This window comes from Tachypleus tridentatus, chromosome 2 (assembly GCF_004210375.1).
Source record: "Tachypleus tridentatus isolate NWPU-2018 chromosome 2, ASM421037v1, whole genome shotgun sequence".
Taxonomy (NCBI): domain Eukaryota; kingdom Metazoa; phylum Arthropoda; class Merostomata; order Xiphosura; family Limulidae; genus Tachypleus; species Tachypleus tridentatus.
In genome coordinates this window covers 86,381,799-86,403,558 of record NC_134826.1, presented here as the reverse complement: position 1 = coordinate 86,403,558, position 21,760 = coordinate 86,381,799, and the positions used below count along the sequence as shown (strand labels likewise).

General features: G+C 29.6%; 1 protein-coding gene across 8 annotated transcripts in view; it reads left to right on the top strand.

The window, feature by feature from the left end:
- The first annotated feature begins 582 nt into the window (after positions 1–582).
- Positions 583–21,760, top strand: part of LOC143244407 (cysteine protease ATG4B-like) — a 150,306-nt gene continuing 129,128 nt past the window's right edge. For 2 of the 8 annotated variants that reach the window (XR_013025059.1, XR_013025058.1), the window contains exons 1-5: positions 583–1,181; positions 1,608–1,686; positions 3,340–3,482; positions 5,148–5,204; positions 8,017–8,105. Coding sequence is in view for 2 of the 8 variants with exons in the window: in XM_076489001.1 (XP_076345116.1) it covers positions 1,113–1,181; positions 1,608–1,686; positions 3,340–3,482; positions 5,148–5,162 (306 nt within the window). In the remaining 6 variants the exon portion in view is untranslated. Of the gene's footprint in view, positions 1,182–1,607; positions 1,687–3,339; positions 3,483–5,147; positions 5,205–8,016; positions 13,198–21,760 lie in introns of those variants that run through there. The other 6 variants (XR_013025056.1, XR_013025055.1, XR_013025054.1 and 3 more) reach the window with 6 other exon arrangements.

Genomic DNA, 21,760 nt, shown 5'->3' with positions numbered 1-21,760 from the left:
TCATATGTTTTTACTTCAGTTACAGGTAATTTTTGTGTCAAAAATTATTTTTCTGCAATGAACTAAAGAAAATCTAGAACCAATTCTTTGTTGAACTACATGCTAGATGCGATATTGAAAACCGATATGATCGAATTTTCTCTATAATGGTTTTCACGGCACAGTTTCTCAACAAAGCAGGAAACAACAGATTTGAAAATGTTAGGCTTAATAGGAGAGAGTTTTAAAGTGGCGAGACTTATTTACGAACGAAATCAGCAAATGAGAAACAGATTTAATTTATTAATCTTTGTTTGCAGTGCGCCTTAAAGTCGACACTATGAGACCCAACTAATTAGTTCTCTATGTCTCCGTCAGGACAGTTCATAATGAAAGTGCAAAGAGAACTTAATCACCGTAGAAACTGCAAATGAACAAAGAAAACAGTGTTATACAGTGGCAGTCACACGTATTATAAACACTTAGTATACATACGTATCCTGACACTAATAAACATAATTCTTACCTGAATGCTGAATACACATTAAAGCTGCAGTGGCACTTAGTACATACCATAATTAATTTGTCAACGGTCCCTTTTCAAATCTCAAACGTCTAGACAGAACCTTGCGTAAAATAGACCACACTAACTGAACGTTTGTTAAATTATACTTTCGTTAACTAAGTCATTTAGTTTTACTTTCCTATTAAATCGGTTTTAATATCTCTAATGTAATTTACACAAAACAACTGGAAGCACTTTAAGTTTTTAAGTTAAGAGACAAAGTTTTCATACCAATCTGGTCAGTAGTATTACCTAGAGAAGTTTGAACTTGTTTGCTCGTCAGCTTAAAGGACTTTTTTATGCAACTTTTCAATGTTCATTGATGTGCACCACAAAGTACAACGCTAAAATCAGGGGTTCGATTCCCCTTGGTAGACTGAACAGATAACCCGATGTAGCTTTGCTATAAGAAAAACGCACACACACATACACACACACACCACAAAGTTTCACATTAATTCTACATAGAAAGAGAATTCGGATCCTATAAGGTTGATTTTCAACTTATTTTTTTTTTTAATTTCAACGAACTTTGGCTTATGATTCTCCCAGGACCTCACCTATAAAGATGATGTACCCATTCACTATCTGGGACTTTGACTCTGCACGGAGGCGTTTCTCACTTCTCCAGTTCATAGTTTGTACACTAAGTCTTATAAACCTTGTACTTGTTAAATTTGTATTTCTTTGAAGTGAATTGTATATTTTAGCTAAGATTCACTTAGTCATATAAAGAGTAAGTAGAAGTTCATTTCTAAGCTTTTGCTACATTAGAGAAAGTTATTGTGTCATAATTTGTTATATAATGATTGATAATTTTCATGTGAATTTATTATAGTATAATTAATTATAAAAATTGTATCCATTTAAATTGTTTTCAGTTTAGTTAGCTACATGTTTTCTGCACTAGTAGATCAAAGATGAAAATTATTTTGAATTTTCTCTGTTACAGCCTTGATTATTTAATCACAATGATTATTTAATACACAATGATTATTTAAGTAAATTAAGAAACAACAGATAATTCAGTAGTAATCTTAAATGTTACTTTGGCTCCTTACAGACTACGTTTAAACTGAGGCAGTCTGTAGAAATCATTGGACAATGTCCCAACCATGCTCTTTCTTTTATTGGCATTGTAGGTAAGGGATGTTGATTTATAGTGAAATTCAGTACATTTTCCACTATCCAGCCTTATAGTTATTCTATTGTTATGACTTTAGTGTGATTCTGATTTTAGTACTTACGTGTATGACAACTTTATTTATATAGAAAAAATAGAGTTGTTTCAACTTTAATTCAAACACTGAAAATATACTAATAGAATTCTTCATATATCACAGATTTGAACCATCTGTCAAACAGGAATCATTCCATATTTACAATCATTTTTAAGGTAGTTGTAGGTTAATGTTATTTAATGGCCTTACAATATTTTCCCAGAATATTATTGGTAATTGCTACTACAATTAATAGAGAAATATCATGTTATTTCCTAATAGATTAAAATGTAAGCTTAAGTGTACAACAATGGATTTTTTCTTTCTTTTTTCACCTAGATATAAAAATTTTCATTGCATTAAATACAATTTTGGCTTTAGATCTTAAGTATATTCAAAACCTTCATCAACACAGATGGTAATATAAACTTTGAATTTTGAAATAAATGTTAATGTTGTGGCAGAAGTGAAAGAATTCTCTTTCTAAAAATGCCTCAATAGGTTTTTTTTTTAATTATCCACTTACAATATATAAACTGTTCCTACCACAATTGTTGGTATAATCTGCTCCATATTGGGAAAAATAATTTAACCTAGGAGACTATTTATGACAATATTCATTGCCAGTGTATATAAAGTACAGTTATATAGATGTACATCTAATTACACCTCGGAACACTAAAAAACCTTCTGATTCTTTGGCTAAACATTTTTTATTTGAAGTTACCAAAACTGCAATAATAAATGTGTTAATAATGTATGATCTAAATAAAGTAGCAATTTGTTAAGTTTTGTGTAAAGAATTTGAACTGTTCTATATTTCTGTTAACTCATTGAAACTGTCCTTTTTTTTTCAGTGGGTAAGTTTCAGAAAGAATTAAAAGAAAAAAGGAATTTCATCCTTTTTAAACATCAGAGTACTTTTAAATTATCTATTAAACAGCTGCATATGTGAACTTTCCAAATGAAGAAAAGTAATACTTGAAACTCTGTTTCAACAGTTTTTTACCATAAATATTGATATTTTTCTGTTTTATATTACTTAGTGCAATTTGTAAACAACTCTTAGATATCTCACAGGATAATCATACTTTTAGTAATTTTTGTTTTCATTATAATATCTCTGCTTATCCCAAATCAGTGTACAAGTGTACCTTGCAAGTACATTTAAATTTTTCTCACTGTTCTTATATTAGTGAGAGATTTGGTTACATCAGTTGTTATATTTTTATCTCCATCTAAGCTACACATCAGTAAATTCTTAAAAGGATTAAATCTCAAATGCTGGGTTTGGTCTAGTGATTAGCTTTCTGTACTATAACTCAGAGTCCATGGTTTGCATCAAACTGAGTAAAATCATTCTTTGTGCTTTGGGATTGTGTGTGAATTATAAAAGTAGCAGTCTGATCTTATTTTCTGAGCTGGATAACTCGAGACATAATGGTGATTTCTGTTATTCTAGTTAGGGGCAATATAGCTCTTTATGTAGCTTTTTCACAAACCACCTAATCAACTACTTAAGCTGGCTGTATCAGTTTTGTTCTTAACTGTTTATTTTGCTTATTCCTTATGAAGATGTTTATCACATAGGAGATGAATTAGTGTTTCTTGACTCCCACATGATCCAACCAACAACTGTTCTTAATGCTGATGATGAGAGCTACCACTGTTGCTATGCTAGTAGGATGAACTTCACTGAATTGAATCCCATTGCATTGGTATGTTTTGTTTTTTAGATACTTTATCTTATACTTTTTAAATGAAACAAAGAAACATTTTTAAAAGCATCAATTCTTTATATGTTGGTCTTATCTTGATGTTTCCTGTTGATGAAACATAAACTTACTTTTTTATACTAATGGTTCTATTACATTAAGTAATTTATTTAATTAAATACTGTGCCCAAGAACACACAGTAATAACTTGCAAAAAGCAAACAATGCCATATAACTATTGTTATTTGTCTGGCTTTCTAACTATGCAGTAGGAACTATTAAAAATTCATCTAAGCCAATTTGGATAACTCTCATGAGAAGAAATTAAAACTGGGTGTTGAAATAGACAATTCTCTGTGAAGAAAACAACATAATGTAATATGTTATTTAATAGATTAGAAGTTTGGTTTTCTAGTGGTTATAGATAATATATAATGTCAAAAAAAATCTTGGCTATTTATGAAGAGAGAATGTTTATGGTTTGAAGATTGAAGGCTATAAAAATTGCTTTGCTTAAGTAATATTTATAGTATGAATTCCATATTTCTTGGTAAATAAATTAGAAAAGAAGACCAACAGAACAAATGTCATAATTTTCTTACTAGTGGAGATTGAGGATTGTTTTAAATATTTCCTTTTAAAATTAAAACTTGTATTAAAAGTTGATTTATTAACTACATTTTCATTCCAAGGTTATTTGAATCATGAACTATGGTAGTGGTTCTCAACAGGAATTGCAAAGAAATGCATACAGTTCTAAGAGGTTAACATTTCTTATAACTGTAGTCACATTTAACTCTTTTTATGTACTGCATACATCTTTTTGACACAAGCTAAATCTGTCACCAACAGCTCTAAATTATGATTTTGCTAGTTCTCAAGGCTAGCTTGTATTGGACATCCAGTTTACATGACATTGACATTCCTGTCTATATATTTCATTACAGTCTTTAAATGTAACTCTTTATTCTCCTATAGAAGAATAATGAATTATTCAAAAGTCTCGAGTTTTGGGTATCATTTGAAAATTATTGGGTTTATATTGTTTTTCAAGGACTAATATCAGATATCCCTACATTTACTTGGTTTTTTGTAAAGTTTTCTTTACTTGTTTTAATATGTCAGTTTCATTAGTTTTTAGTTGTAGTTGTATGGCTTGTGTTTTTTAGTTTGTAAATTCTTTCTTGTACTTGAACAAATACATTAAAATAGATTTTTTCCTTTTTATTTAAATTGAGAAACAACTGAATAAATATATATAGATATGCTATAAGAATGGTTGAGACGCTAATACAGATTTCAAAAAAGAAAGACCTACTACTTGAACATTTTCAAATAGTTGTCTTTTCTTCATTTTGTTTTATTCTCATGAAAAAGAATAGTCAACTATCTGAAAGTGCTCAAACTCTGGGTACTTTTTTTTTTCCAATCTATTGCATCTTTTGTGTGTGAACCTGTATTGCTAACTCTCTTATCTGAAGGTACTAATATGTATACACAGTATTATTTCTTTTAAGGTACCCTGTTCTTGATTCTTTAATGAAATATTTTTTTGTATTCAGTTACATTTATCTAAACATATTCTACTATAATTTTCTGTAAAAATAATCACCCATAAGTTTAGTCTTACAGTATAAAATTGTGCAATATATTTTGTTCTGAATTTAGTGTTTCTACTTTTGAAATGAAGCAGATTTTGATTTGTGGTGTAACCATGTTTATAAGGTAAGTACTGACTCCAACTTTGCCTTTTTTATCATAATTTTCTATGAATTTGATTTTTGCTTTCCTGTCAATTTCAGAGTTACATATTTATCTATAAAAATGCTACTGCAAAAACCAATTTAAATACTATTTGAGTGGCTTTGAAAAAAAAATTAATATTGGATGTTACTCATTCTGTGGCATATATGTCATGGTACAAATATTATTAAAGTACCCTCTAAAAAGAATATTTTATTTCAAAAGGTTAATATTTTTGGAATCAAAATTTGTGTAATAAAAACCTGTTTAAAATTAGAGAATCTCTTAACAGAACTAATGTGAGTAAAAGTTTAAAATCTAATAGAATTGTACACCTCTTGTGTTTTGTGTGTTTCACTTGACTATTTTCAGATAGTTATTGAATTAAGTTAGATGTGTAATCCAGCCACTCTCTGTGTTAAACTATAACATATATAATAGATAGAAATGTTTGAAATGAACTTTGATTATTTTATCTAACATACAATGCAACTAACAGTTGATTCCAAATATGAGGCTGTTGTATATGAAATGTCAGATTTTTAAAGGAAAATGTGTAATAAGTACATCTTATTGTCTTTTTAAATTATTTAATCAAAATAAGCTTCTTTAGATTCAATACACTTCTAACAGTGAGTTGCAAGTTTATAAATGGCATATTTAAAGAGTTGGACGTCCTTTGATGCAGTGAAGTCTTCGAAGGTACTTTAATTGATGTTTGGTTTGCAAACGTTTTTTGCTTTAAAAAATTTCCAAATCTTTTAAAAAAGAGATAATCTGTAGGGGGAAATATTTGATAAATGTGGTGGATGAGGTAACGTTTCATAGTGAAACTTGTTTAGGTTTTAGACAGTAATGTGTGAGACATGAGATTGAGCATTGTCATGAAACAGTATGGGACCACTGCAATTGACTAATGCTGAATGTTTTCATGACAACTTTTGAAGCATAATTCCAAGTCCACAATAATATGTTTCTGCTGTGGTTGTTTCTTCATTATTTAAGAATGAATAATGGATCACAGTTGCTGACAACCATCACACACTGACCATAAACTTCTTAGGATGAACAGTTGGTTTTGGTGCTTCTTCATAGCCAAGCCACTGTCTAAATTGTCGTTGATTGTTGTCAAGAATCCAGTTTTCAATACAGATGATAATTCTATGGAGAAATGGGTGTTTTATGGGGGGGGGGGAATAAGGAGTGAGGAACCAATTTTAAATTGTTATTTGATGGTTTTCTATCAATTCCTGAGATACCAATTTATTGAGCTTTTTCACCTTACCAGTAGCTCTAAGATGTTGGGAAACTTCAATAATGAAAGTTACATTTGTCAGAAAGTTCTCTTACAGTTTGGTGGGTATCTGATTCAACTGAGGCCCCAAATTCTTCCTTCATAGTTGTATGAGGGTGGCCTAGAGACTTATTTTAAAAACTTGTCACACCAGAGTGAAATCTTCTAAACCAATGCTGTGCTGTAACCAAGCTTAAACTCATACACGAAAATCACAAGAATACTAATTTTATCCATGGTGACAAAAATCAGTATAAATATGATTTAGTTTACAAACTAGAAAAAGTATGACAGTGTTTGGAATTGAATGGGAAGAAATCTGTTTTTGGTTTCTGATCAGGTTTTAGCATTTGGTTTAGGTTACATATTTTACACACTGTCTCTATCTCTACCTGACAACATCTTTACAGATAAAACTGTTGTACTCGTGAAATAAAACATTTGCGAAATATACACTTGGCTTTCTTTTCTTCAGTTCCATAATTATATATTTTTATCAACTGCTCACATTTTCAAGAATTGATTTATACATACTAATTCAATAGCATGCACTAATAAATGTCAGCCATGAGATCACTGGCAACACAGCACATTATCATCTGTATGTTTGGTTCAGGGTGAATTTCTTACCAATTGACAGTGAAAAGCTGCCACATATAAGACTTGTTGCTGGAGGAGTATATTAGGTCTTTAGGAAGATAAGAATTCATACAGTGAACTTTCCAAATAATGTCGAGACAAAGCACATGATATTTGAAAGGCTTAAACCTTCAGTGATTTCCTTGGAAAAACTTGTTATCAGCCTGTAAGACACCAACGTGTTCCAAAACACGTAATTCGCAGCAGTGTCTTCATACATGAAATGAAAGTGATTGCTACAAAAGAGAATAGAGGATGCTTTGATGCACAGAAAAAGCTATCATGATACATGCATATCTTAGTACTGTTTACAAGACAATAATTAAGGATTTGAGGCTGATGAAGGCATACAAGCTACAACTTAACATGTTTCTAACTATGCCTTGAAATTGGTGCTGTTTCTTGGAGAAAAATGGCCAAAGAAATTGAAATTGCAGTAATACTCTTCAACACATGCTTATCACATCTTAAGGTGCAACTCCAATAGACGTTTGAGCCTTTGTTCTGCTTAAATATGGTCTTGGTAGCCAAAATTTACATCCACTATTAGAAAATATATCAAGATGCTTGGGCTGTGATTGACCCTACCTTTTATTACAGAATCTTAACATGTTTGAACACTGTTTTTAATAAAGTACATTTAACCTAAACAGTATAAAAACTATTTTTAATTTTTATAAACTTCATTTTATTTTCATACATTCTTTTGTATTTGATGTGCTTACATAAATTAACCATAACTTATAACAAACATATGTATAAAGAATTAATCTACTTACAAACTTAAGTCACAAAAGAATCTATATATATACTTTGAACACCATCCCAGGAAGATTGTTTTTATAATTCCTCTTCTAACAGTTTTCGATAGCCAGTGAGAAAGTACCTTTATTTGAACTAAGGAAAGACAGACCACCCCACTGACTAACTTGAATTTGAAGAAGCTACAGGTAAGCTAGTTTTGAAATTTATTTTCTAAAGTATACCAATTTGTTTTAAATTATTTATTGTGCTAAATACTAAATATTTTAGCATGCATAAATGATTTAAGCTTTTATTAAAATTGTCTCTAGTTGTAGCTCATCTGTGAAAAAAAGAAAATACCTTCAGATGGTATATTTTTGTGAATTTTTAATACGTTTTTCTGCAGCAATAAGATGCAAACCATGGATACTCAGATTTGTTGTCTAACCAGCTAACTATTATTCTTTAGGCTAGACTAGACCTAATAGTTATTATGCAAGATTGTAGGTTTGAGAGTCCATGGTTTGCATTCCATTGTTGTAAAAAATAGTGCTGTGTGTTTTTGTCTGTGAGTGCATAGAACAGTGACAGCCAAATCCCACAATTCAAGAGTTGGCAATGAATTCTGTTGATCACAATTACTGTTTTCCTTGCTAATTTTTCAGTTCAAAAATTAGTGGTGTAGAGCACATATAGCTTTGAATGAATATCTAAAATAAACTATTATTCTTTGAATTTGAACTGTTGTTCCCTTCCTTTACAGTGTTTAACATCATCTTTGTTTTGTGCATTTTATTAACTGAACCCTTTTTACTTTTGGTGTTCCTCATGCAGCAATCTGAAGAAAAAAAGTCACTGTAATCTCCACAAACTGGTTCACTTTGTGATTTCCAAATACAAACTTTCATAATTTTATCAATACTTATTCCACTTGTTTGTTTGTTATTTTTTTCTAGAATTACCACACTTCACATAAATATTCCAAGTTTAATAAATATAACTTAATTTTATCAGCCATTCAAAATCAGTTACCACTCTTGTAACAATCACACAATCTGTTCAACAAACAGAACATTTTTAACAGTAAATGTTGATGCATTGAGTTTTATTATCTATGTTAGAAATTACTTGATATATTTTTTACTTAACATATTTAGATTTACATGACAAAAATAATCCCTCAATTTATTCTTTCAGACCTGTCTGCTATTGAGATATAGCTTTTCATATTTTTTTTTCCCCATATTTCCTTTCCACAGTTGGAATTTTGTCTGTGTGATTGTCTCATTTGTCAGCTCAATGAGATGACAGAATATGAGCTCAGAATTAAGAACCTGTTAAGGAATATAGCATCTGTAACTTTTTTAGGAAGTTTATCAAATTCTCATAATTCCATATGTGCACTCGTAAATAATTACCACATGTGAATTGACACATATATGTTCTCAAATACATATAGCAGAACAAATACTTAAAAGTTTCAGCTTCTTGGCCTTGGCCTCCCAGTAATACATATTTTTTTCTCATTGTTAGCCAAACATTGTCTTCTGTGTTAGAGTAATAAAAAAAAATAAGTTTGAGAATTGGATCATTGCTAACTGTGAATAAAAATTACAAACAAGTGTGTGTATCTATATATATAAATGCTAAAAATACATATATATACATACAAAGAGGCTGAATATGTTATATTAAAATGATTTTGGAGCCTCAACACACCACCATAGTATGTCTGATTATGTTTTGTCTAACAATTATGTATCTTAACAATAGTCCTGCAACTGTGATATAAATCCAGTGTGCATCATTTCTCTATCAATTTTTTCCATAATCCAATTTCTATACAATGAAAGACATTCTCTATTTTATCTGTCCAGTCTCACACAAAACCATCAGCTATATGACCTTATGTCTTTGTACATAACAACATGAATACATGTTTCCTTTTCCAGTAGCATAAACAAATTAAGCCAGGAAAGCAGCTTGTGTACACGTGAGTTATTTCACTTTACCAGATGGAGATTCTTCTTGACTGTGTTGCATGCAGTTTCTTTGGCCACGTTATACAGGACTGCACTTTGCTTACCATGGATGGTATATGACTTGTTGCAGATCTCTTCCTGGATGGTCCTAAAATCCCAAGTTGATTCATATTCCTTTGTTTTCCAATGCCATTGAGTGGGATACATCTGTTCTTGTCTTAGTCTGATCGCATTAGTATTTTTTAGTAGAAAGGGCTGTTAAACATTCCTCTTGAAAGCTATTAATTTTCAGTAGCATCACACTTACCTACTATTTGATAAAACAACATCAAAATGTATTACTAGTACATGCTGTTTCATTGCAACTTTATATTTGCTGTGGTTGTCATGTGACTTTCTTATGTAATCAAAATAATTTTATATGCACTGAATCCTCTGCATATGACATACATATCTATGTATCTGACTGTTTCCATCAACTAAAAACTCAAGTACAAATAACCACATGTGTACTATTATAAAAGCTGTACCTAATTAATTGTTTTTGCACAGGTGTTAATCTAGTATCTTATTCTATGCCTTAAGTAGTATATTTAATGCAATGAAATTAAAGATCTGAACAGTTGTTTAGTGTAGTATTTTTTAAAATTAAATACTAGTAACAGAAAAATTTAAATGTTCTAATACAGTGATTATAATAAGTCTGACTTTAGAAAGATATCCATTTTATCACACAAGACTTAAAAACCTAGTATCTGCATAAAAAATGAAATTAACTATAAACAAGCATAGGAATAATTCTGTATTGTGTTTGTTTGCCACACAGCTAAGATGGACATAATAGAGTGTGACACATGTGCCACGTAAGTTTGGAAATAACTTGATGTGACAAATATAACGTATTGCACTGAACTTTGGTCATCACTTTGTACATATTTGTTTAAAAATAATTTGTTTTATCAAATAGCAAACACAAATTCAAAGGTCAAATGTTAATACACAGTTTTTCAAATACAAATAACTCCTTCACACTTTCACATGCAGTAAATAGTATTGCATTCTTTGTGAAGAAATATATGCTGATTTGAGTTTTCAGATACATTTCTACTTGTACAAAAAGCATCTCGTTTCATTAAACGTACAGCTTCTGTAGTGTACCTGTCAAATCATGAGTGAAACTTAACTGTATTCCTGTACAAACATGTGGTAATGTGGCAGTATGTTCTTTTGGGTGAATGGAAATTTTCCTCACTTGTTTAAAAACAAATAACTTAGATCATTTTGGTGTCTCTTTAATGGTTAATAAATGTTTTCTAATATTAAAAATAACTTATCTTAAAACTGCCAACTCTATTAGGATTCAAATCAACCTTTTACTTGACCAACCACATGTTAGGACAAGTGCTGTGATATTAATTTTTAAACAGTTTGAAAATAATGTAGTTAAAGTGCCTGCTATACTACATGTAGTTAGGTTTGGCTTGGTTTTGGGTTTTAGGTATTGTACAACCTAAAAAACAGGGAAGTACAAAAAGTTATGAAAACCTCATCTTAATGGTTAATGTACATGGACTGTAACTTTAGCGATTCATAGTTTGTAACTCATTGTCACAAAAATACCCCTTAAAATTTGAAGTTGTAGATGCATTATAAGAATGATGGTTAAATTTCATTACTTGGTCAGATAAGAGAAATCCAAAAGTTGTCACTTCTTGTTTACCAGTTAACAATTAGGGATGGCTATCTGTACATAACCCTTATGTAGCTTTGCACAACAGTTTAGGCTATTTCTAGTTAAATTTGAGTTAAAAATAACTGAATAAGAAATATTTCCATGGTATATTCTTTACAAACTAAACAAACACATCATGGAAAAAACAAACTGTTTTACTGTGATGATTTATAGGAATCAGGTATTATTTTATTAGGCCTTAAATCATTTCTGATAGTCTATAAACACTTTTGAATTTCACATTATTGTTCATGGTTTGATTGATTTTATCATGAATTTCCTGCAACTTTTTTCTGTTTTAAGGCACTAGTTTTTGTATTACTGTATCTTTGATATACTGTCAGCAAAACGTTTTGAAGCAGTATACAGTAAGTAACCATCTTATTGTATTCAATATCACACTATTGTTGTGAATCTTACTTTTAACTTTTTATTTGTATATATGTAGCTTATAAAGTTTTGGAACAGAAGACAGTAGTTTATACAGTTCATAATGGATTCTAACTGATGTGATAACTTGAAAGTAGATTTTTGAAGAACAAGCACTCAGTTGTTACTAAATATTGAAACTGGAAGTATTCTGGATTTTAAATCATGTTCTTTGGTTTTGGAATACAGTGTATGTATGTGTTAGGTAACCTTGAAAAGCCATCATTATAATGTTTTTTTACTGTTATTTGACTTACATAAGTGAAGTTGTATATCTCGTGTAAGGTAACTTCAACTTTTCTGAAGTAGTTATTATAATTTTTTTAAGTCAACCATTGTTAAGGTAATGTATGGTTAACTCTAATGTCTAACATTTAGACAATCTGAGATAACCTTGAAGTACATATTTAAATTTTTCTAAATACATGTTACAATAGTTTAAATTTTTCACATTTCTTGTATTTACCTCTTTGTCAACAGCCACACATTGTTAAAAGTGTATGTTTGTATAGGTTTAAAAAATGTATATACATAAACGTTTAATCATTTAAAATAATATCTTTGACTGATGAATGAAAAAGTGGCAAAACTGTATAAAAGTTTGTAGTTGTCTCTGAGTTAGACTCAGTTTTATAATTGGGGGTTGATCCACATATAAAGTGTGCATACTAGACACCTAGTTCTTTGTGTTGTGCAAAGTTGTTGTGTGATTCAAAAGTAGCATAGTAGATGTTCTTTGAATCTCAAAGTTATGTTTTATTCATTTCCAAATGTTGTGCCTTATCTGAAATTTGTGATTTTAATAATATTAAAGTAAGTTGCAAGAAATGTTTTGTTTTCTAGTAACTATTTGAAGTCACAGTTGTATAATAAATAAATAAATAAAGCTGTCTTAATGAAATGCTTATACCAAATTATCCTACCAATACCTTGTTCAGAAAGCTAAGTTTTCTTGAGAAACCTTATTTAAATTAATACTTTTTGTTAATTATATAAGAACTTTCCAAGATTTTTTTAAAGAAAATTATCAGGTCTAATAATAAATACACCATTTTTTAGTGTTAGTTAGCACATATTTTTATTATAAGCCATTTAACTGGAATGAAACCACTTATTCAAGTTTCACGTGTAGATGTCACAATAAAGTTATGAAAGAATTGGATCTTTTTTCTTTTGTATTATGTATAAAACGTTCTACTGCTTCAGGAACTTTCATTCAGTTGAAATATTGCCTCATTCTATATTTTGTTACGATGATTTTGATCCCATACATTGGTCCCAAGACTTAGCATCTCTTTCAAAATGTGAGAGTAATTGTAGGCTCATTTTGTGTAGGTTTAATAAGTAATGAACAATCAAACGTTTAAGATTTTTTTTCAGAACTCTAAGCCTAAAGTTGGAAAATAATTATAATTGAAAAATAGTTTAAAAATATATTTATATAAAAAGTAACTTTATATTTTATTTCTTATATGTAATAAACATTTCCTTGTGAGTTACTCTTTTTTTTTTTCTTGGCATAATCTTTGTCAGAGACTGAATTTTTTTTGTTTATTCTGCTGAATGTTAAAGCAAATGAGCAAACTTCTTAAAGACATAATTAAAAATTAGCTTGAAGTGTTTTATTGCTGAGATTTAGTAAAAAACTTCTGGAGTAACAAAATATTAACTTGTTAATGTTGAGCATTGGTACTTTTATTCAGATACTTGTAATGAAATCAAGTTACAATAATTCTGACAATATGTTTATTTTCAGAATATTTTTTGACCATTAAAGTTGTCATCAGGAATAATTTGAATTTTGCATGCACTTTATTTTAACTTTTAATGACTAATCACACACTTATTGTTAAAGATCTACTAAGGTAACTTTCTTGTTCCAAAAGTAAACAAAAATTGTCCAAATGCCTATTTTTATTGTGAAGAGAAACAAGAATGTAAATGGTATTTACAAACCCTGTTGTTTGATATTTATAGTAGTTAATGTATTTGTGGCTATGAAAAAGTTTATTAAAAATTAATTTAGACATATCAGTAAATTGTAATTTTTCATGTATAACACATTCTTGTAGATTATGTAGTAAATTTAAATCTGTGATATTTTTCACCGAGTTTTGAATTTTGTTACTTATAATTCTTTTTAAGCATTAACATTCACTTCACGTATCTTTATAAAGTCTTTCCTTAAATGTTGTCATAAGCTTTGGAAGAATAGTTTATAGTAACTGTGAAAAATGTACTTTTTATATAATGGTTGATCTTTTTTAATTGAAGATTCGGTGCTATGCAATTATAATACTAAAACACCACCAAAATGGTTTGAAGACATTTCATTAAATACTGTTTCTATTCTCTTTTCAGCTGTATAAATTTTAGCATTCCTTTTAAGTTCCTATTATTTACAAGCCCAGACATGCTACTAACAGAAACTTGTGATGTTTGTGTAGGTTGAAGGGTAAAATGAAGTCCTGTGTTAATGTGTAGCCTAATTGGGAAATGGAATTGTTGGAATATTTTTGATAAATTCTGCATGTAACTTAATACTTACTGTTTTCAAAAGATACCTTTATGTGTATATTCCACACAGGAAAAGAAAGAAAAATGTTTTGTAGTAGTTTGTGAACATTAACACTAAATTAATACTACTAACATCCATAATTAAACTAAATTTAACAGATTCTGGATACTCAGATTGGTAAGTTATGACTTGCAAAGATAGCACCATTTTTAAAATGTTCTGTCCCAAGGTTTATCCATAATGTTACAGTTATTGGTGATGGTGACACTGTCCACCTTGGAAGTGTTTTTAGTTTATTAAAGGCCATAAATCTTTTTACTGCTATTTAAGTTTTTAATTTATACATTAGACCTTTTTTAATGTGATTCCATTTTAAGAATCAAAAGTCCATCTAGTTTGATTTGAAATTTGAAAATGGCAGTAACATCAAATAACTCAGAACCAGGACTGGAAAGGCCAACTTCAGGTGACTAATACTGCTGTTTGAACTACCTGTTAGTCATTTTTAAAATTTTGCTGCAGGTCTTTTAAAACTTATTACTTTACTTTTTGAAAATGGCCATAACGTCAAACAGCTCAGAACTAGCACTGGAAAGTCCAACTTCATGTGACTGACAGTAGTTTTTGGACTTATCTGTTAGTCTTCCTGGTGAGTTATGATAACTACAGTTACGCTACAGAAAGTTCTTTACAACTTGTATCACTGTAGTTTTTCTCTTACTGCTGTAGACTAGATGTAAACTTTGGTTTTATGTGATTTATGTTTTTTTAAACTTTGTTTTGGTTTACCTTAATTTCCTTTGAATTTTACTAAATTTACTTTACTTTAATTTTAACTTTTTTTACTGAATGTTTGGCACAGATAGCCAAGGTGCTTTGTGCCATAAAACACCAAATCAACCAACCAACCAACCAGATTGGTAAAATTTGATGTTTCTCTTCTTGTTCATTTTTAAAGTTTTTAACCACATGTGTATACAAGTTAACAAAGCCAACAAATATGTCTTAAATGGCCAATGTTGTAATTTGTATCTATTTTTTTTACAGCATGTAATTTTGTCTTTTCAATTTATCCTTTGAAGATCAGTTTAAATATGTATAGTTATATTTTATTGTACTTGATTCTTTCCACGTTCAAACCCTTAGTATCAGACTTTCAGTTACTGTAAGTATAAGTTTGAAATTTTTTGAAACAAGATGTATTATTTGATTATCGTTTGTGTGATAATATTGTAAAGAGTATTTATATGACTTTAATATTACAACATGATATTAAAACTGATTATTAACATTTAAAACAAAAGTTTAAATATGCAAATTCAGCTCTCAAATGAATTGCTAAACTTGTATACATCTATTGAATATACATTATATATATGTATCTTATAACTATCCAAAGTTCACTGTGGGGAAAAAGTGTTTGAAATAAATTCAAATCATCAAAATATGTGGCCAAGAGCTGCCTCAATTTAAAAGGAAAAAGAAATATAATTAATATGGTTAATGAATTTCTAAACAACCAAGCTTTTATTATTTTAAAAAAGGAAAACTATTTCATTGTTTATTTTTGGTATCAGAAATGTTTAGACGTTTAGTATAGTGTATTCTGTGTTATCTTAGTATATTTATGTTATACAGAGTGTAATGCTGGGACGTAAAAGTTTACTAAATTGTAGTAATTTTTCTAAAAAAATTGCCAACCATGAAATGAGAATAAACTTAGAGAAATATAACACACGATGGTATGACTTGATGTATTTTACCTGATTGTTTTTCATAGTGATGCATGGGAGTAGTGCTGTGTTAAACCACATTAACCTAGTTTTTAAATGTAGGCTCAAGAGTGATCTAATAATATGCAATATTTCAGCATTAGGTAAGATAATTAATATTTTAGTTCTATACAGTATTTCCAAAATAAGGTAATAAAAGAAACTAGTGTCCAAGCTTCATGTTCTTTTTAATAAATGATAAAAATATTGTCTTTAGATGGTTGCACATTATTTTTGTGAGTCTAATAAGTGAAGTTTAAAAAATAAGTGTTGGTTGTGTTCATTATTTAACTTATGGGTATACAACGTGGAAAGGATGAACTAATACATCTTGAAAATATACACATCAATTTAGTAGAGTTTATCTACCATAGCTCTTCTTAACAGTGATGTTTTCAAGAAGGGCTACAAACAACTTCATATAAATATTTTTTATTCTGTGTGATGTTTTAGCTGCAGCCATTTTTGATGGTCTTTGAGTATCGCAGCTTATAAAACTGATTTTAAATTATTTTAAATATAATTAATATGAGGCAAAATTCTTGCATAAAACAACTTTTTTCAACCACCAGGTGTTTAAAATTATTTTAAGAACTTTATATACTTTCTTCAGTACAAACATATAGTATAAAAAGAAATTCATATAGAGAATAATAAAATTTTAAGAAATGAATATTAATTAATTACAGTAAATAAGAGTGAGTTTGATCCTCAAATTACTGACTTTTTCCATACTATTCATTACTAATGACAGTTCACTTATTGCATCATGAGATCATAATCTAATGGTTTTACTTGTTGGTAACACTCACTGTACTGGCCCAAAAAGTTGGATAAAAGTCACTAATTTTATATGTAAAGTATAAATTTTGGATTAAGTATAATGTCCACTGTATTACTGTTTAAATGTTTTTGTGACTTGTGTGTCATCAGGGATACTGTAACTAGCAGGATCTGAACCCATGATCAATTAGGGGTATAAATAATTTAGAAAAAATACATTAAAAATCTTTATTGGTAGGTCTGTGATTAAGTTAAATGTTGGGATGATTAAAAATAATTTGAGCAAGTGGCCAAACATATATAAATTTACTGTTCCAAAAATGTGTCATAATCGAATATAGTTTTCCCATATACTTATTTTCACCCTAAAAAAAGCCTCAAATGAAAATTCAATAAAAAATATAGGGAAAGAAGTGAACGTACTTAGAAACCAAATTATTATTTTTTGTTGATTTAATATCTGTAAAGGAGAAAAAATCTTGTGTTGCAGGCTTAGCTATATATATATATATATATATATATATATATATATAGTGATTTTATTAATGGTTTCCATTCAACATTTCTTTTGTTATTTAATCCTAAGTATGAAAATATTAAGTACCAAAAGCATTTGTCAAACATGCTTGCCCTTTCAGCCATGGGGGCATTATAATATGATAGTCAATCCCATTATTCATTGGTAAAAAGAGTAGCCAAAGAGTTGGCAGAATGGTAATGACTAGCTGCCTTTCCTCTAGTCTTACACTGCTAAATTAGGTATGGCTAGCCTAGAGAGCCCTTCTGTAGCTTTGTGCAAAATTCAAAAACAAACAAACAAAGCAGTAAAAGCATTTGACTCTCCCGTAAGCAGTTAAATTAAAAATACTTATTATAAATACTTCAAAATATCTAAACTTATAATTTACCAGAAAATATAATTCACTCTGTTCATTTCTAATAGCTTATTTCATACTGTTATAGTTTTTACCTGTAATACATTACATTAGTGTTGAAAACTTTAGCATGATTTTGTACAGTTACTGATGGTTGTTTTATTAAATAATCATAGTATGAGCAATGATGCTGTTGTATAGAGTTGATGCTTACAAAACTGTTATTCCTGTGTGTGTGAAATTATCTAAAATGATCTTAACATAAAATTAGGATGTTTATTTATTCCATCACGTTCATTTGTTTGTTGGTACAAGTTGTTTGTTTAATTTGTCATATCTTCAAGTAAGAACTTAGGAAAGTGTGCTTTTGTGAGTGAAATGTGTTCAAATTATGACTTTACCAACTGTATAGAGAGTTATTTAACTACCTTAGCAGATTCTATACTGGAACAAATAGTCATTTCTTTAGTGTATTTTTTATTTAAAATAAACACTTTATGTACTTTGCTTTACAAATACAAAAAAGTGTTATATGCAAAATTTAGTTTACTACATACACTAATTATATATATATATATAAATAGCCTTATAGAATAACTTAGAAGTCTAAATGCAGTTTTGTTTGTGTTATTAACTAAAGAAACATTAACTAAACGTTTTATGGTGAATATTATATCTCTTATTTGTGATTAAATTCAGTGATTTATCATTGGTCCAGCCTCAACCAAAATTGTCTCATTTTGTTTGCCAGTTTGATCAGATTTATCATGCCTTTTTTAACAAACTGACATATTTAGGTTTTTGTTTCTAGTCTGATATTAAAATAAATTTGTGATTTTACTGATATATTAAAACTGTAAACAAATTAAATTCTGAAATGAGAAAAACTAACTCATTTTCTTTAATGATAGTACAGAATATTATAAGATAAGATGTTACAATAAACATTTTATCAAATTTCTTGAGATGAGCAACAAGTTTCTAAATTCTACACTTTTTCAGGATATTAGAGTTCTTAAAAATTTCTGACTTACGAAACAAATTTGGAAAATACTGATGTATATTAAAACAAATGATAAATATATTTAACAGATGAAACAATCTTATATATAATATATTTTTTAAACACAGTAAGTCAATCCATGATTGTTTACAAAATATTATGTATAGAAAACTATATATATATGTAAAAAACGGCTGGTATGGATAGAGAAAACTCTATGTAGAGGAGCAAACCACACATTAACCATATCATTTCTTAACCTCAAAATTACAAGAACCAATACACAATTTAAAACAGAAATCTGCCGAAAAATCACCCAAACTGGACAAAACATTCCTTGGGACTCAGCACACTCAGTCACCATTAGGTTCACAAAGAAAGAGAGGTTACTGATCGATAGTTGACATGTTTGAAGGTGGTTGTGTAATTAAGTGTAGAAATGTAGAGGGCATGCTTAGATGTTTGACTATATATTAATATAGGTATAATGGGGTTCTTTTGTATTGGTTTATTTTGGACTTCAGTTCTTGTATAAGTAAGGCTTTGCAGTGTTCAAACACATGTGAAGGTGACTTTATGTGTTCTTTGAATCTGATTTCCATTTTTCTACTTGTTTCTTCAATATAGAAGTCGTTGCAGTTGTCACATTGTGTGTTATAAATAATGTTGGTGTTGTGTTTGTCAGTGTAGTTTTTATATAGCATAGACCTTAGTTTTGTGCCTGGTTTTTTGAATAAATTTGGTATTAGCTGGAATGTCATATTTTATTACTAGTTTTTGCCAAATGTTGGTTATTCTCTTGCTGGTGTCAGGAATATATGGTATGCAGCAGTATATGGTTTCGTGATATTTTTAATTCGTGGGATATATTTACTTTTGTTAGTTGATTTTGCTTTTTGTCTAGGTGTGTGCGTATAATGTTTTCTACGGTTTGTGGAGGAAACTTATTGATGTTGATGAAGTATTGTTTCATTTTGTCTAATTTATCATTAATTTTATCTAGTGATCATAGTTTTATGGCTGTGTTTATTTGGTTTCTTAGTATGTTGAGCTTTTGTTTTGTTTCATGTGCTGAGTCCCAAAGAATTTGTAGTCCAGTATAGATGATTTTTTGGTGGATTTCTGTTTTAAATTGTGTATAGGTTCTTGTAATTTTGAGGTTAAAAAAAGATATTTGATTGTTTTCTTCCTGTTCACATGTGAAGTTAATGTTGGGATGTATAGAGTTAATGTGATTGAAAAAATTAAGTGTGTGTTCTGTAGATGTGAATCCTGCAATTGTGTCATCTACATATCTGTACCAATATAGTGGTGGATGTAATGCTGTGTTAATTGCTTGTGTTTCAACTTGTGTCATAAAAATATTGGCTAAAACTGGTGATACTGGATTGCCCATGCTTAGGCCATTTGTTTGTATATAGTTGTGGTTGTTGAACATGAAGTTTGTCTTCATCATGGTGAATTCTGTGAGGGTTACTAATTGGTTGCTTGGAATGTCTATTGATGGGTTAGGGTCTCAGATATAGTGTTCTAAGACTATCTTGAAGGCCTCAGCCATTGGCACTTCTGTAAAAAGGGATATGACACCAAAACTGGGCATAAGGCTTTGATTAAGGTTAGACTTGAAATTAAGAGTCTCTGATGAATGGAGCTGGCTGATATTACATACACTGCTGGCTAAAATCTTAAGGCCAATAAACATAAAAAAAAAATATGCATTTTGCGTTGTTAGACTCAACCACTTATTTGAGTATAGTTTTTTGTCAATTCACCGAAAATGGATTTCCATCATCAGAAGTATGAAGATATTACTGGAGGACTCCTTTCATAAGTATAAAAAAAGAAGGCCATCTTGCATGTAATAATAAAACCATAGACCCAGTCAATGAAGATGTAGAGCAACACTGATCATGTGACTGAAATCATAAGAGACAATGCAGTGTTTGAAATAATAAAATATAATAGCAATTGATGGAGAAAAGGAAGCATCTCAAGAACTCTGCAATGGAAATAGGAAGAAAGGCATATGAGATATAGACCTTATTATAGAGTAACTGGCCAGGAGTAACAAACCAGTGAAGGGAAGAGAACTTTTCCAAATAAAAACGTTGGACAGATTAATTACTAAATCCCCCTCCATGTCTTTTTAGGGACACCAAGTAAAACCTTGTAAGAGGGTTGGTGAATTTCTTCACACCTAAAGAGGACAAAATAGATTCTAAAGAGGATGAAACTGTTATATATGTAAAAATGGCTGGTAGGGGTAGAGAAAGCACTAGTAGAGGAGCGAACAACGTTTCGACCTTCTTCGGTCATCGTCAGATTCACAAAGAAAGATAAAGTTACTGACCAGTAGCTAACCACATGTTTGAAGGCAATTGTGTATTTAAGTGTAGGAATGTAGAGGGCGTGCTTAGATGTTGGGTATATTTGGCAAAAATTAGCAACAAAATATAACATTCTAGTTAATACCAAATTTATTCAAAAACCAGACACAAAACTAAGGTCAATATTATGTAAAAACTACACTGATAAACACCACACCAGTATTAATTACAAAATACAATGTGACAACTGCCACGACTTCTACATTGGAGAAACAAGTAGAAAAATGGAAACCAGATTCAAAGAACACAGAAAGTCACCTTCACACGTTTTTGAACATTGCAAATCAAATAAACACAACATAACCATAGAAAACACCCAAATACTAAATAAATAAACGCAAAATTAAAGAAGCCTCACTTATACAACAACTCAAGTCCAA